General features: G+C 39.1%; 1 protein-coding gene across 1 annotated transcript in view; it reads left to right on the plus strand.

Annotated features, from left to right (window-relative positions):
* The first annotated feature begins 508 nt into the window (after nt 1-508).
* The window catches only part of RIC8B (RIC8 guanine nucleotide exchange factor B), a 38,843-nt gene continuing 21,010 nt past the window's right edge, over nt 509-18,341 (plus strand). Inside the window, exons 1-3 of the mRNA XM_075210184.1 lie at nt 509-802; nt 12,989-13,036; nt 14,899-15,507. Of these exons, the coding sequence (XP_075066285.1) occupies nt 713-802; nt 12,989-13,036; nt 14,899-15,507 (747 nt within the window). The 5' untranslated portion in view covers nt 509-712. The remainder of the gene's footprint in view (nt 803-12,988; nt 13,037-14,898; nt 15,508-18,341) is intronic.

Consider the following 18,341-nt stretch of genomic DNA (forward strand, 5'->3'; position numbering starts at 1 on the left):
GAAAGACATATTTTACGGAAAAAAACACGCATACGTCCAACTCTACATGAGCCCCCTGTGCGCTTTGTAAATGAGGTCCAGAGAAATAACTGGGCAATGTTACTACTACTAATACTAGGGATAGGAAGTCACAGTTTCCCAGTTCACCTCATGCAGTCCAAAGGATACAAATGCCATGTGCCCTCAATTTAACTTGCACAAAGCACAATACTGTTAATAAAGCTTGTTTAAGTTGAAGAAAAAATTGTCAACAGATCACTGCGACTGAATGATAGTGGGAAGACACCAAACTATTTTTCTGTCCCAATTACTGATACCATTTTTGTTCAAATAAAAAACCTACTAGAAAATGAGGACAATTGAACTCCAAAAAAATGGCGTCCGCACAATCTTACTAAACAGTGTTATACACTCTGCCTAATTTTCATAGGTTGGAGAATGCGCTATATGTTTTTTTTGCCAATAACACTGGACCCGTCATAGCTATTATGGGAGGGGATTTCAAGCAGGTTAGGTGGCTCTAACGCAGGAACGATCAAGTTACGTAGAGCAGTATGTCAGTGTATATGGTTACTCAAGCTAGGTGGAGCAGTGCAGCAGTGAGCAGGTTCGGTTGTCAGTATGTTACTGCGCATGCTCGGGTAGAAAGGCTCCCTGAGTATGTAAAGAAAGGGTTTTTGGTTCTAGTTTATTCCTAAGTTTCCACACAGACATGGACCTGGACCTGGACACCGTGCTAGTGAAGGTCAGCACAGGGAACCATGAGGAAACCGAGTCATCTCTGAAAGAGTATAATAACCAGGTAATTCCTGAGCAACACCCTGCATTGCATGTTGTCCATTGCTGTCATTATTGTGATCATTGGAGCACCAAACACTGCACTCTCTCTACCTATACTGTATTACAGACCTTACTGTGATCATTGGAGCACACTGCACTGTATGCTCACTGTATATACAGACCTTACTCTGATCATTGGAACACACTGCAGTCTCACTGTATATACAAACCTTACTGTGCTGCCATTACTGTGATCATTGGAGCACACTGCACTGTATGCTCTCTGCTGCACTGTATGCTCTCTGCTGCACTGTATGCTCTCTGCTGCACTGTATGCTCTCTGCTGCACTGTATGCTCACTGCATATGCAGACCTTACTGTGCTGTCATTGTACTGTGATCATTGGAGCACACTGCTCTGTATGCTCACTGCACTGTATGCTCACTGCATATACATACCTTACTGTGCTGTCATTGTACTGTGATCATTGGCGCTCACTGCACTGTATGTTCACTGCATATACAGACTTTACTGTGCTGTCATTGTACTGTGATCATTGGAGCACACTGCACTGTATGCTCACTGCATATACAGACTTTACTGTGCTGTTATTATGGAACATGTTTCTGCCCAATGCACTGTGTTGTTATTGCTGACTGGAACACAATGTATAGATGTGCTGCCCACTGCCAACACTGAGATCACTGGGACTTTTTCTCACTGATTCTGCCAATAGCACTACTCAAAATGTGCACTGGTTTGTTTTCATTGTATCCACTAAACCTCTGCCCACTTCACTGGGCTGAGATTGCTTTCTGCATTTGAACTCCATGTTCTGCAAGTTTTTAGTTTGCTCACTGGAAAACCCTACATTGCACTGCATGTGTTTCTATCCTCTGTATTATGATGTAATTTCTGTTTCTACTGGAATTCCTACCACTATACTTTTATTACATACTGTCCACTGCACTTGCTTGCCATTAGTGTGCTCATCTTTTTTTTTTTTTTTTTTTTTTAGTATTAATGTATAAATGACTATAATTCCTGTGCTCACTGTATAGTCCTGCCAGTGCATGGTGCTGCTATTCCAAAGTACAGTACTGCCAGGCAAGTACACAGTTCTGTGGGTCCAGGGCGCACGCACTGTTCCGTATCATTACTGTATACTGGTCACTGCTGTGTTGTCTTTATGGTGCCCAAAATGATGGTGTTGACACCCAAAATACTGCTCAACATCCTGTAATTACTGTGTTTTCAGGCTGCCACCAATGTATCCAGTGGTATCATTGTTTTAATCCCTACCATGTGCAGCCCCTCCCTGATTAACTTAAATATTTTTTTGGCTGCTTGTTTCATTGGGTCTGTCTAATTATTATGGTTGTTATGTAATGTCACAAAATCCTTTTTCTAAACCTCAATAGGAGTTATTTTCTTTTACTTTGTGCCTATAAGTTGTCTCGTCTAACAATAAACTTGGCCTAAAAATCTGCTAAAATATATTTATTAAAACTTTTATGCGTGTCTTTAAGTCGTTAGCAATGCCATATCTGCTATTTGAGTTAGTTAGCATAGTATCAACTGGCCTACTTGGCTATAATAATATTTAGAGCTTGAAAAGGATTATTAGATGTTAGATTCCTATTGGTGTACTAAAGCATAATAATATTTTGTTTACACATACATTCATCAGTAGATTGTGTTACTTATATATAACCATGCTTTTTAAGCCTTGAAACGGTTTTACATTATCCTCTGCAGAAAGGTAGGTAGATCTCATTACAGTCGTGTATATTTAAATAAGTCAAGTGCTCATGTATCCATGGACCACAAGACCTAAAGGATTGCTCTTGCCAGAGTTTGCATACATATTTAATGTGAATTTGGAATGTATGGTAATTGTTATATCAACCATAAGTCATGCCAATGATTGGATGTATGTGTTAGGATGCTAGATGCAACAACAAGTTGGAGTTAGTTTCATATAAAGGTGTATTTGGAACCACAATATTCCTACATCATATCATATATCGGGATGCCTCACATCACTACTCTGTACTGTTGGGGACACTGCTCCTGTTTTCTAAGCCTTAGTCTGGGACGTTCTGGTTCCTCCATTTCTCTTCTAAGCTCACAACATTGCCCCTATCACATACTCCTTTTCCTTATTAGCAAATTCACATGATTGCCTCCCATAAGATCAGTACATTCATCTCCTGTTATACTTTGTGCTGCTGTGAGTATTCCGGTGATCTGGTTGGCTACAGGTTGTTCTATCCCTGGTTACTTAAAAATTTGGGACATCCAGACGGACAGGAGGTAAAGATTGAATGCAAAAAGATGCTTTGGCCCATGTCCTATACAGGTTTAGAAATGACACATTCTGAAATCTTTTGAGGTTTGCCAACAATAAAGAGTTCACCGGCAGGCAAGTAGACATAAGTGAGGATCGAGTGGGTAAGATCCACTGGCCAGCCAGGAACCGAGAGTCTTGTCATGCGGGAAACCCGGGACTAAATTAACATCTTGACAATGCTGACTATCTTCCAGGTTTCGGTAGGAGTGGACTTGCTACCTCTTTTATAGGATTATCTCAGTGGGTATTTATACAGAATCTGTCCAATCATAATATCGATCGGTATAAAATACATATATCATGACATAAACAATAAAATTACATATAAGCTCATGAGAGCAAGCATGTAAAAAAAAAAAATGAGTGGACACCTCTAGCGTAATAAAGTCACTACTTTCAAATTTATTTCTATAAAATGATTTAAATAAAATGTTAAACAAATGGCAGAATATTCAAAAAAGGGTGTAAGGTAATGCTCCTACCAGAAAAAAGAGGCTATAAGCCTATGTCACGAAGTTAAAAGATGTTAAAGTCTCCCAGGATACAAATATTACTCCATGTCCATCAAACTCAAGCCTCAAGATGTAATGTCAATAGGATAGCACTCCACACTCTCTGTTAGTTCCACCTCAATCCACCAACGCGTTTCGACTGCTAAAAAGATCTTTGTCAATTACATGAGGTTGAAACTATCTTTTAATTAAGCATTTCTACAATAAATTATTTCTACCACACATAAGCTATTTATAAGTGATCCAGCCACACCTATAATGTTTGCTCACCAGCTACACTGCACCCCTCCTCCTTGGGCTCTCTGACCATTAACTCCACTCTTCCATTGTCTTTGCACCTCTTTCAATGATTAATCGGTACGGGTTTCGGCCTGCACTGAATATATCTCTTGAACCCCAGTTGAGAGTTGTGGTGTTACGTGTTTACTGTATTGTACTGTTATACCATGTAATGTCTTGTTTGCCCTGTGTACAGTGCTGCGGACCTAATGTTGCGCCCTATAAATAAAGGTTAATAATAGAATAATAACTTCTATAGTTCTGTTCCAGCTAGTTTTGTTAATATGTAAATAGTTATGAAGCTTAGGAGGAGATTCAATTCAGCACAATGTGTCTCTCGAACAGTTTGCAGACACACATCGATGCAACATTCAGAATGGAATATCCGCTCATTTTTTTCCCCCTCGTCTCCCATAGAAGTGCGCAGAAAAATTAGCCCAGATTCCTTACCCGTAATGGGTGTAAATGTGTGCATCCAAACTTCTCTCTCCTATCTGAATCTTAAAGTTTTAATTGATAAATAAATGATTTTATGATTCAAACAGCAAAACTTAGCATGCTTGAATGGGTTTTCTCTGGATACTCTGATTTTCTCCCACACTTCAAAAACTTACTGGTAGATTAGTGTTAGTGTTATTGTGTTTGTATAGTAAAGAGTTTAGAGTGTAAGCTCCACTAGGGCAGTAACTGATGGGAATGATTATAAAACCATTCTCTGCATAATATGTTTGACGTTCCCTTTTAAACTTGTCATGACATTACTGATCATGCAATTGTGTGATCCACTACTCTGCACAGAGCATCTTCTCTTTGGTTTTGCACTTTTGGGAGAAAAATCAGTCACTCAGACCAAGAGATGTTTGCACTTTCTGCTTATTACGAATAATGCAAGATAGAGAATCTCCACCCAAGTGATTGTTACATATGACTGTTTTCATCAAAGCAATTGGACAGAAGTATAAAACGGAGCAGTAGGCTTTATTAGTTGCTGCCTTCTTATATGAGATGATGCTTCTCCCTGAGCTTATTGTTAGAAGAAGAAGGGAGAATGAAATTTTAATGACACAAATGTTAATGAATGTTCATCTACCTGGCCCTCTTTTTGCCATCATCTGATTAGAGTAAACCTATGTGTTTTTACCTTTTTTTCATTTAAGATAACTTGGGGACTGTTCCTGCCAAACAAATTTTATGCAAATGTCTTTGCGTCGTCTTCTGCACTTACAAACACATGGTAACATTCCATAAAACTAGATCTTCTATTCGTTGAGCTATACCTGTTTGTTAGTCTGCTTCATGTACTATGATCAGTCTCCTTGTAATTGTATTACGTTATTGTTCTCTAGTGTGCTGTGTATTTAGTACTAGATAAACTAAATTCCCGCAGTTATCCATTTATCGGTACTGTAATACCACCTGTTGTCATGTTTTGTGATTGTTGTTTTGACATTTTTACATTTTTCTTTTAAGTCTGTCTGTTGGTTCCTTTTGCTTAGAAAACAAAGCTAACAGTAACAACAGTGAATAAAACAAACAGACATGTTCAATGATCCGTTACAAAATAAAGATAATGATGCATACAGTCAAGGTTTGTCATTTTCATTTTGTACAAACACATTAAATAAATAGTATAGATACAGTATTGCCAGCTTTTGTATTTGTTGGCATATAGCTCAAGGGCATGCCACAATCATGCTATAATAACAACAACACATAAGACGCATGTAAAACGATCCCATGCAATTGTAGTTGACAGGAGAGACAGGATAATCAATTACGTCTGATCAGAAGTTTCTGATATGTTGACCATTACACATGCGGTATATAACCATGCCTTCATCTCGTCCACAGTTAGGACAATTGAGAGGAAGTATAGATACCTCTATACTTATGCTCTGTTTAATATTAATGTTTAAATCAATATGTCCCTGGTCTGGCTAAATACCCTGTTCAGGGCTTTTCTAGTCACTTCCCCCACCTCCTCAGACATTCCTAATATCTGCCACCCATACCAGATATGTTGAGTCCAATGGGAGTCTCCAGCACATTATATTAGAGCTGTGTTTGATACCAAGGCTTCTGTGTAGCAACATTTTTAATGTTGAAGGAGTTATAACAGGACACCTGGTATCCCATTGTGCATGAATTGTGTGTCTCAGCTGGAGGGATCTATGGAACCAATATCTAGGTATATTGTATATGTCCTACAATTACTGAAATTATACATAACTATAAACAAATGGTGGTGTGTCCACTCCACTCATTCTCCAGACTCATCCCTCCAATTTATAATTTGGGGTTAAAGTATCTTATTCCAGAGCAGGATTATTGGACATGTTTAAGCTGTGAATCTAGATAGAATTTATAGAAATCTGGAACAGCCCCCCCACCCCTCACTTTTAGGCTTCTGTAAGGTTGAAAAGGGTCATCTTCATCTCTTCCCTACCCATATAAACTTCTGGGGGAGAAAAGTAATTTTAATTTCATATAATCTTCCCAACGGACAGTAACTGTGAGTCCCAAGTACTTCAGGAAACTTGACCGTACAAGTGGCTAAAGCAGGTATTTCACAAGGGATTTTGGGGTGGGTCTAGTAGAAGTATGAGTGGATCTCTTGCCCCCCTTTTCACCACACAGGCTTCATTTTGAGGCCTGAATGTGATCCAAATCTTTATGGTGTGTAAAGTGGAGTCCAGTGAGGAGTATCATTAAAGAAAAGTATGATGTCCCTGGCGACCGCTGTCGCCTTCTCGACCAGCGCTTAGTCCATTTATGTCTACATTGTTCTTTATACTAGCTACAAGTGCTTCCGATACCTTGTACCTCCATATAGGTTAAAGGGGGAGTAAGCCACCACAAAGACTTTATTAATGGGGAACTTCTCCCATCCCTTGAATCCAGAGCCAAAACTCAGAGATCATAACTCAAGAGATCAAGTAAGAAGGGAATTACAATAGTCTGTTTGGTAAATAGTAAGATAATGATTGCATAAATGAAAGATTTTCTAGTGTCTGGTATGTGCATATTGTGGAGATCTTTCTTAGTTGTATGTCAAGAGAATCTTAATATCGGGCAGAAAATTTATTGCAGAGAGATAAAACGTTGTTGAAAATATAAAGAACAGAGAATGCTGCCATTAGGAGGAGGAATGACTGAGTTAATGTGTGTAGAGTTTAAAGTGAAGGAGAAGAGATTGCAGGTTATAAGGTGATGAACTGAGAGACGTAAGGGAGTATTAAAGAATCAGAAACTGAACAAAATCTGGAGAAAACAAAATCAGGGCTGTGGCCATCACAATGAGTAGAAGAGTTGGTCCACTGGCAAAAGAAAAGTTTGAAGGCAGAAGGAGAGTGGGGATAGACAATTGGGATATTGAAATAATATTTAGGGAATCCAAGTGGGAACTTGATTGATTAAACAGTTTGTAGAACTATGAATGAGCAGCTTGGGGAAAGTCCACCCACCTCCTTGACTGCCTCCAGGCTACGAGGTGTGAGTCAAGTGGAGTTTGATTGTGGGAGCCATGTTTCTGTCATTCCCAGAAGTGTGCGGTTGAGTGGAAGAGGTCATGGGCGGAGGTTAGTTTGTTACGTAGGGCACATTTAAATGATTCTGAACAGGTGATATGCTTGAGGTTTGCTGTATTTCTGTAGTGTACAAAATGAGAATGAAATGTCTGCGAGATTTGGGAAGGACATGGATTTGGGAACATATCACCAGCTGCTATCAACCTTTGTTGCTGAGACTGTTCCGTTTCCTCCTTTGGTATTTTTCAATATGGTCTCCATGTCTGACACTGTGCGTTCGCTGCAAAATCTTTCCAGCTTCATTGCTGTTAGGATGTACCTTTAGGTGGTCAGAACTGTTCTTGGAGTTATTTGGTTATATGTGGCAGATAAGACAGTAGAATAATAGGTCTACATGCTCTGCGTCACAAGACCCCCATGTTTGAGATTCTACATCATTCAATCTGGGGGACACTGCTGCCATGGGGTTGTAGTTGGAGAGTGTGGAGTTGGCACTTAACTAGTTAATTTGTGGCTGCTGCTACTTAGTGTAGTTGGAGTTGGGCTGGCTTTTGCTTTGCTGCAATTTTATTTATTTTTACAGGTGGTTTTTATCCTTATTGGTGAAAATAAGGTAAACCGGCAGTCTGACTCACACCTTCCTGTCCTTGCGCGAGTGGGGGGGCGTCTGCAACTGTTCACAGAACACTGGATAAAAGCCTCTCCAGATTCTGAATTCAGGGGATATATTAGATCTGTTAAGTCAGGCCCCTCACCGTTTTTTTTGCAACTTCTTTGCCCCTCCACCAGAACAGAAGGCAAGCGATGCTGCATTGCGAAGATTCTCTTCTTTCAGCAGTAGTAATCTGCCCGGTCCCAGAGGACCAGAAACGCCAGGGATTCTATTCAAATCTTTTTCTGGTCAGATGGCTCCTTCTGTCTCATTTTAAAAAGTTAAAGACTCTAAGGGCTAGATTTACTAAGCTACGGGTTTGAAAAAGTGGGGTTGTTGCCTATAGCAACCAATCGGATACCCCAAGGGCTGTACAATTCAGCACCATGAAAAGGCTGTCCGCATACCATACCCTGTGTGGCCAATGGGGAGCTACAAGTATGACTGGGAGCCCTCCCTGCTTGACCCACTGGAGAACTCAAGGAATCATTGGAATGGGAGGAAAGATATTGACTTTTAATGTATTTGTGCATAGTAATCAAATCCCCTTTTATCACCTCTTGGGCTTCAAGTATCACTTGGGTCTGCTGGTCCATTTGGAAGAAGCCCAAAATATGTAGCCCTATAAGGGCACCGTTCAGTAGCATTTGAAAACATGTCCGGTAATTATCCCATTAATTTATATGGGTTTGTTATCTGGCATTTGTAGTTACCGGGTCATGCTGCAGTATCGGACCGACTGCCCAGTTTTTGCTGTAATATTGAAGCCTGTATGACCAGGAAATGAGTGCACTTGTATAAGTCAACTGCTATCGACAGGTTATCTGTGCACTAATTTACATACTGGATTTGATAGAATGCTCATAAATGATGCGATCAGTTTTTGACATCTTGTTTTGGGGAAACATTCTTAGTGATATCTGTCTAATTTGTGTGGATGTTGTTGAAATAAAATCCATTTATTAGAACCAACCTGTATCTGCAGAACAGTAGAAACCAACTCTGAGCTGTACCAACCTGTAGCTAATCACAGCATTGGAGCAGACAAACAGGTAGCCAGTCAAAGCATTACAATGGGCATAACACCAAAATTAACACAGCCAACTGCCCATATATACATTAATAAAATATATGTGAGAAACACACAAAGACTATCAAAACTGTCTAAGGCAAATCTTCTCTTTAGATTCATATATTATTATTATTATACTTTACTGCAAAAACTGTGGCATTTTTTTTTTATTTTTTTTTTACCTCATTTAGTAGTTGCTCCAATTAGTCTGCCCAATTCAGTGAGAACTCGTTCTCACACGTGCACTGGGAAAGATGGCTAAAAGCACAGCAAAACTAATACTCGTTTTAGTCAAGCATTTGTTCCGGCAGCCTATCTGCCAGAACACTAAAATTAGCGACACTAAATTGATGTATATGTCATTATGCAGTATCTTTGGAAAGAGGAATCAAAAAGTGATTTGCACTTTTTTTTTTATGCAGTAACTACTACAGAAATACTTTATTCTTTGTTTAAAAGACCTCTGTAGTTTAATGTCTGCTTGACCAGTCCCCTAACTCTCCCCTGCCTCTATAGCTTTATGGATTAACGTACGTACAGAATATTTTTTTTTTTTTTTAAAAGTCTACAGGGTTTATTTTTTTTTTTTTTATATTGCTGTGTACACAAAAGGTGATGATATAATATGCACCATATATACAAGGTTCTTAATGAAATACTGTTGTTCTAAAATAAACAAGATATGTACATATGTCTTCTGGCTTGTTCCTAAGACTGCAGAGGTTTTAAAAGGTGACATGTAAACGTGTTGTCTTCTTATTAGATGTTAACCGACCTCTGCACTGAGCCATTCTCTCAGTATATTGACTGAAGTTGTGTGTTCACTTTTTCCCCAGTTCTGTGTTGAACCTTAAATGACCTAGGATTACACTGTATCATTTTCTTTTCTTGTTGCAGTCATATAGGAAATTTTATTTAATTTTACAAAATTACCGTTATTACGGTAGTAGTTAGCTGGATTTCAGCTTGTGGCTCAGGGAGCTGCGAGCTGAAATCCATCGAGAAAATTACCGTAATAACGGTAATAGTGCGCGGAGCGTGAGATTTTCAGCGTTTCCGCCGACAATTGAATATGCCCCATAGAATGCTACAGCAGATACAAGAGTTAAAGTACAATGTGTTTTTATATAAGATGACCAGTGGTAAATGTTTAAGAAGCCAATCAGGTATGGATACTTGACTCAAATGCTTGATGGTTTGCTAAGTCCCACCACCCGAAAGCCTGTTGCCGCAATTGCAGGGAACCTGCCTGAGTCTATAATAATTGTACACAGCTTGTACTCAGCTACTTGGGATATTTGCAGCAAAGATATGGGAACGTTAACATAATTATTGGCATGTTACAAGATTCTTTTTCATGTTTGATCAACTTGTACTACGTTTTGTGGACTTAGGGGCATATTCAATTCCGATTCGCAGCCACGATTCCGCGCGGCTGCGCATATAAAGCACCATTACGGTAGTGCAATATCTAGGATTTCTGTATCCCTATGGGGTGCGCACAGAAATCCACGATGTTGCAGTACCGTGACCTGTGCGGCCGCAAATCGTAATTGAATATGCCCCTTAGACTTTTTAGTTGTTGAAACTATAAAATTTTTTTTAGATATATATATATATATATATATATATATATATATATATATATATATATATATATATATATATTACACCCACAGTTGCCAGGATACTGTTGGCTCTTCTAAAAATAAAAATGTGATCTGTATGTATTGATCTATATAGCTAGTGTGCGTGCACTTGTATTATACAGGCTTCTCCTGTATCTAATGTTCTTCTTGAATAAATGATACATGCACTATTTTTTGTTTCGTTCAAAACGTGGCACAGTTTCTGTATAAAAACTTTTCCTTCATGGAAATAATTAGAAACCCATGTCGGAGATACTTTGCATACAGGAAGTGTTTGATCTGTGGCAAATGACGTGCTAAGTGATATTTGCAAGCCTAGGACAAGCTGTGAGAAGCTGCATGAGGCATATGGCCAGCCCTGAAACGCATAAGAATAAATAGCTTGACATTATTTTTTTTTTAAATTTAAACTTGTGTATTCTCTGCAACTTAGCTTGCAAAAGATGGTTAGTGTATCTGATTACATTACTGTTGAAGCTAAATGGGTAAGTGATAAATGTTTCAGGGAGAGCTGAAACACAATGATGTGCTGAGCTAGATTGAGTAGACAATGAACACTGCAGGGAGGATCCTTTTGTAGGTATAAAAAGGATTAGGAATCATCCTCAACATTTAATAAGACAGTGCGTGGCACAGTGATGTATTGGAAGGGTGGTCATGTGATAGACCACGGAATACCAACTTCTAGGGTTCCATACCGCCTACCCCTCTATCTCATATGTCCATTGTGTAGTTTTTAAGCATCTGTAAGTTTGATGGTTGAAATTTAGGGTTGACAACTTGTAGCTATATAGACCAATACAAAAAATTCCATTATAGGATTCACTGCCAGGTAATTATTTAAAAAGTGACCTGGTTGTTTTTCAGTTGATGAGTTTACCCCTATCTGCAAGCTAAAAGTCAAGACGAGACAGACCAGAGCACAGATAGCAACTTCCCTTGCCCGCTACTGTTGGCCTCTGCTCATATATCTGTGTAGGCTGCGTTTGGCTGATAAATATGGGAAGCCTAGCACGAGGCACCTCAAGGCCAGCGTTCTGAACCCACAGACTCTGGTGGCTAATCTAGCAGTCTAGTTGCTCCAACTTGGATATTATATATTCACACCAGTTTTTCAACTTCTAAGCACATAGCCATTATCGAGTATTTGAGGTCATGCAAATGAATGTGTCCAGATACAGGAGCATAACACAATATGAGACAAAGTGCATCGCTGCTTTGAATAATTTTATAAATTTTGGGCGTAATTCATGTTTGGACACAAGTGCCTTCGTGTGCCGTATCTTGTGTGAATTCGCTCTACATGCTCAGAAATGGAGCCAATGCCAATGAACGCAATTGCACTTACAGATACCTATGACTTAAAGGGCGAACAAACGTAGGCAGTTCCAACGCATATTGGGCTGATTTAAAGTCCTGGGTTTCTCTTAGGTACATTTGGTTTCATCCGTATCCTTTGCACCCACTACAGGGCAAGTGATGACTATCGAGGCTTAGGGCTAGATTTACTAAGCTGCGGGTTTGAAAAAGTGGGGATGTTGCCTATAGCAACCAATCAGACTCTAGCTTTCATTTATTTAGTACCTTCTACAAAATGACAGCTAGAATCTCATTGGTTGCTATAGGCAACATCCCCACTTTTTCAAACCCGCAGCTTAGTAAATCTATCCCTTAGTCTTTGTATTAAAAACTACACGTATGTGTGTCACTAAATAGCAAATAACATGTGTATGCAAATAAGTGAGACTATATAGATGCACTGTATGTACAGTACTCATTAAGATTGATGTATATAATGTAAAAAAAGTTAACTTTTTTTTTAAAAAAAACATATTCTTATTATGATTTTTATTAATGATTATAGTATTATTAGTTGATCATTTATTTTCTAAAAAAATGTATTTATTTTTTCTACACGTTCTGGTGTGACCCTATATTGTCCCTATGCATGTGCATATACTGCAGGGTGTTTTTTCTACATACGCTAAGTAACTTTTAGACAGAGTGTACTAGTACCTAGATTCGATTTGAGTATGGATGGAACTATGCTCAAGTTTCATGCTTTTTTTTTTTTTTTTTTTTTTATTTTCTTTCTTACCGTAAGTTGCGTTTTAACTTGAATCGGTGCCATTATCTGTTATAAATGTTTATTTTCTCTCAACAGAATCGTACCTTGTTTCAGTTTGATCCAGCTGATGAAGAGAAGAGAAAGGCAAGTATTTGTGTCTGTTCGGCAGTCGAGGGCAGGGATGCCAATTGTGGTTAGATCATTCAGAATGTCAGAGACTCTGAACACTAATGGAACAATGTGATGTTTTTAATAAGGACTTGTCATCGCAGACACAACTGGTGTTTTTACAACCTAATATAGAAATGTGTTATTACTTTACAGGGATCGTCCACATCTGCTCTGTGGAAATGAGTAAGAACACATGAAAATTATCATGCGGTTCAGATATATTTTGGTGACTTATTTAACATGTTCTTTGCATTGCTCCTTTTTCTGATATGGTCGATTGTATTATATCGCTCATTAATGCATGAGAAATAGGTTGTACGGCGGTTTAATATTTTAATTGCGCCATTAACATTTTAGAACGCAATGAACAGTCCCATTCGAAACCATTTCTCTTATTTTTATTGCACATTTCAATCTTTAATCAGTGGCTAAAAATAGCATTGATAGCGAATAGATATGATCAAGCCCCCATAGTACAGTGTAGAGTAATCGGTGAATAAAGACTTATCGTTTCCAGAACCAGTGCTTGTTATTATACTAGTTCATTTAATGGTCATACTGAAATACATCATGATATGCAAGGTTTTAAAAGCTTATCGGAACTGATTTCATAATCGAGCCATACTTCCTAACAGTGAAGCCTCCAATGGGCATTGTGCTCCCCCATAAAATAGTTGACAACAAATGACAATAACTTGTAGAGAGCTAGATAACTAGATTAAATTCAATGTCAAATAGTATATCCGAATTCCTGTGAGGATATGGGATATATTGCATATACATGTAAATATTACCAGTTCCTTTTTCACCTTGGATTACCTGTTTTAGGTGTAAAGGCAATAAAACGCGTAGGGATAACAGGCGTATAGTGGTGCAGCTAAAGGCCCTTGAGTTTGGTAGAAAATCTGAGTCCATGGTCCGCCAGGTAGGTATGTGGAAGCACCACTACTATCTGTTCAGTAGATAGTGTTTCTGGTTCTTGTGGGAGCACTGTGCAGTGTCGTCATTACATAGTGCTTCAGACTTAGAAATATTTTCCGACTACTGCTAATTAGTCTATTCTGGTGCTTACTTGGCTTCGTGTGGTGGGATCAGCCCTGGGTCCGTGTGATGTATTGGGATCTCGGTGTGCCCCCACGTCCTCTGGGCCCTGGAGAACTTGCTGTCGCTAATGTTTCACCACTGTTATCTTGTTTAGGAAAGTTGTTCAGAGATGACTTGTTATTATTATTTGTTTGATCAGCGCTTCGTTACATGTCATGAATGGACACGTTGGAGACAAGTTCCGTTGATGGCAGCTTATATAGAAGAAATTTTAATGATACATGTTTTATGTTGAGCAGATCTGTAAGTGATCTGGTTGTATGTCTAGTCAACAAGCTTTGCATGGAGTTGTAGCGTTTGTTCCAACACTAGAACAGCCATGTATTAGGCTACATTGACTTCATTGTTTACCTTGTCTTTCTCTTGCACTTCAGCAACACTAGAGATATTGCAGTTCTAAATGATAATGGAATAACAGTGCTCTGTTTGATGAACAGAGGAAGGCAGTTTTGGTTAGACCCAAGGAAATCGTATCGTCTAAATTCGTTAAACAGTGGAAAATTCAGGACACTGTCTTCTGTGAATGACACTGTAGTGAATGGTACGGCAGGCCTTGCAGTAGGAATATTATATAATCCTTATCTATGTCTTTATCTTTCTTTGTTGGGAAAATCCTTTCAACGAACTGAAAATAAACATTATGGGAGTTAGAAAAATTTGTACATCAACGTACTAAAGATAAATATGCAAAATTGTACATTCTGTGAACGATTTCTTTTCTTTTTCTGCAGAAACTCTGTGAAGCTCTGTTTGAAGTCCTGGATAAAGGAGCCAGCATATCCTGCCAAATTATATGCTTGGAGGCTCTCCGTATCCTCTCCAGAGATAAAAAGGTTTTGGTTCCAGTGACCACAAGGAAAAATATGCAGATCCTTATGAAAATGGCAAGGCTGGACCCTGAGCTGAAAACTCTGGGAGACGTAAATGATTTCCCCGTGATTGTGGAGGCATTGAAATGTTTGTGTAATATCGTCTTTAATAGCCCGGTGGCACAGAAGCTGAGCCTGGAACTGAACCTCGCTACTGGACTCTGTAGGCTCTTGGAGAAATGCACGGACCGGGGTACAGTCAATGACATTCGCTGCTTTGACCTGCGATTGCTCTTTCTTCTTACTCTTCTGCACACAGACACTAGGGCTCAGTTGAAACAAGAGCTGCAAGGACTGCCTCTGCTAACACAGACCCTGGAGAGCATTGTGGGTATTCACTGGGTAGGGAAGTACCAGGCACTTACAGAGGAAAATGGCCCTCCACTGTCTGTGCAAGAGACGGACTGCACCATAGAGGCGTTAAAAGCGCTTTTTAATGTGACGCTGGACAGCTGGAATGTTCACAGTGAGGTATATTCTCTCTCAATCTCATTATCTCTCTGTTATCTACATAATTTATCCAATAGCTTCTGTTTTGGTATCGGGCAGAACTGACCAAGTAAGCGTTAGTCCAAGGAGTACATAGTTATCTATATGTCCTAAGATAAGATTGGGTACGGTAGTCTATACTTTTATGTTTTTATTGCTGACGTAAATGCTGCTACATAGTGAGTTGCAGCTGTTTAGTAGCTTGTCACTTTTCACTGCTATGGGTGACTGTACTATGCATTAATTAGCAGTTAGTATTCCCTATACCTTAGGGTGGTTTAAGGCACAAATGCACAGGGCAATGTCTGTCACATTAGGCCATATAAATACACATGTATGGCCAAAGCAGATACAACAAAGCATCTTTAGCACATTCTAACAATAACTGCATACATACACCGTCGGACCACATATACCAACCATCAAATACTGATTGGGATCTTCTTGGCTGATACGCACAACTTGTGCCCACTATTGTCTGAAACCAGCCTAAATAGCCAGGAAAATCTATGGGTGCTTGAATAGCTGTAGGTCTTGCTAACCTGTGGCTCTCCAGGTGAAACTACAAGTTCCAGCATGCTTTGTCGGCTATCTGTTGTCTGTCTGCTGGCAAAGCATGCTGGGAATTGTGGTTTCACAACACCTGGAGATCCACGGGTTGGCTAGGCCTGCTTTTAGGTTCTGTTTCAGAAATGCTTCTCTGACACGATGTTAAAATACCTCTCCATTCATCTTTACAAAACGCGTGGTACAGGCATAGTGCGTGCTTGCCTTCTTTTCCACACTCCTGGTTACAGTAAATGAATGGGAAAAAAGCCTTTTGGCTGTAACCTTATCCAGGCTATTGCCAAACAGAATGCAAATAAATTGCTGATACATTCAGACAGCTTGCCCTCTATTGATCCTTCTGTTGTATGCTGCCCATACAGCAATTAAACACACTGTACAGAAGTGACTGTGAGAACATTTCGGCCTATGTGGTATGAATAGGGATTAATAGAGCCCTAGCTGGTGGTAATTTGCGAATGATGTCCTATCATCTTACTTACTTCCTGAAAACTGCTTTGTCCATGTGGACTTTTTGCCATTAGTAAGCTTTTTTTTGTTGTTAATGTGCTTGGCTTTTATGGGGAATAGTATGTGCATATGAGGCCTAGTATACCCAGAAAAAAATAACGTAATGTACTGGATAAGAATTTATAGAATGGTGAGACACAGCAGCCCAGTCTCTGCGAGTTTCTGGCGGCTTTCAAAATTGGATGTGTTGCTTATAGCAACCAATCAGATTCTAGGTTTTGTTTTGTAGAATGTATTAAATAAATGATAATTGGAATCTGATTGGTTGCTATAGCCAGCATCTCCACTTTTGAATCCCGCTGAATACTCACAGTTTTATACATTTTACCCCCAGGTGTCATAGTGTATTAGGTGAGGAAGTGACGTTAGAAGTGGAGGTGGATAGTATTAACTGCTGGGCATGATGTATGACATGACAGGTGGGAAAAAGGATGTGTATTAATACTGAAGTTAGAAATATTGGATGGCAGAAAATAAATATTAAAATTGTGGTAGGAAAAGGTGGAGGCAAAGAGGAAGAAAATGGGAGGGAAGGTGAAAGGGATGGGAGTCGGGTTGCAGTCATGAGAGAGAGTAAGAAGGTATTATGCAGGTGGTTGGAGACATATGATATTCAGAAAGGGAGGAGGGGTATGAGACGGATTTAGTAGGATGAGATGGTGGGTGTTTTAGTATATGTTAAGCGATTCTATGGTTATAGTTAGTTTAATCTACAATGTTTCTTTGAGGTACAGTTATTTGTAGGAAGAGGGGGGAGGAAAGTATCGGAATAGATGAAGTGTTGCAATTCTTAATATTTATGGAAGTACAAAATTGGAAATGTAATTGAAATGTATTTAAAATATTAATGTAATAAAATAACATTTAAATGGTAATAAATATGAATAAATACATGAACATAGAAAACCAACAGTTAAGAAAATAAATATATTTGCGACATCTGTGTTTAGTGGACTGCCTGCAAACGCATTTCGCCATCAGTCCTGATGTCCTCATAGGATTAAATGACAATTATTCTCATTGAATCAATTGAGGGAGCCAATGACTGTTTTCTTTTGTATTATTTTGTGTGTGTGTGTGTGTGTGTGTGTGTGTGTGTGTGTGTGTGTGTGTGTGTGTATATATCTATATCTATCTATCATTATTTTATAATCTTTTTAGATATCACTATTTCAATTTTCCAGCTACTGCATTACCCATTATTTTATACTCCCATCAGTATTGAAGCAGCACTACCACCTCTAGATTTTACTAATGTGCCCCTCACCCAAGCCAGTGATGCTACATATAGCTATATTTCCCATGCTCCTTCGTTCTTCTGGTAGTCCAAGACAAAAACATGGGTGGGATTGGGGTATGAGCAGGAGGAACCATCACAAGCTGCAATCTCCGGATTATCCACCTCACTCCACGTGATTGTTCTAATAGATATTTTAAGCCCCACAAGGTGCCGAGCAGGATCCTTTAATAAAGTTGTCTGCCGGAAAACGGGACAAGAAGAAATTGAGCATTTAGTTATTAGAGGTCCTGTATGTCCAGCACGTTATCCTGCATAGTAGATATATTCTGAGCATTCATCTACAACCACCCTTCCCCTCTCCATTGTTTATACATTCTGTCTCTCTCACAGTATAGAGCAGTAAGCGGTGGTCTGCCAGGTCTCCTGCCTGGGAAGCCATCAGTTAAACCAGTTTATACATCAGAGATATGTTACATAACAATGCACAATAGACATGAAA

The sequence above is a fragment of the Mixophyes fleayi genome, chromosome 4, assembly GCF_038048845.1.
Source record: "Mixophyes fleayi isolate aMixFle1 chromosome 4, aMixFle1.hap1, whole genome shotgun sequence".
Taxonomy (NCBI): Eukaryota; Metazoa; Chordata; class Amphibia; order Anura; family Limnodynastidae; genus Mixophyes; species Mixophyes fleayi.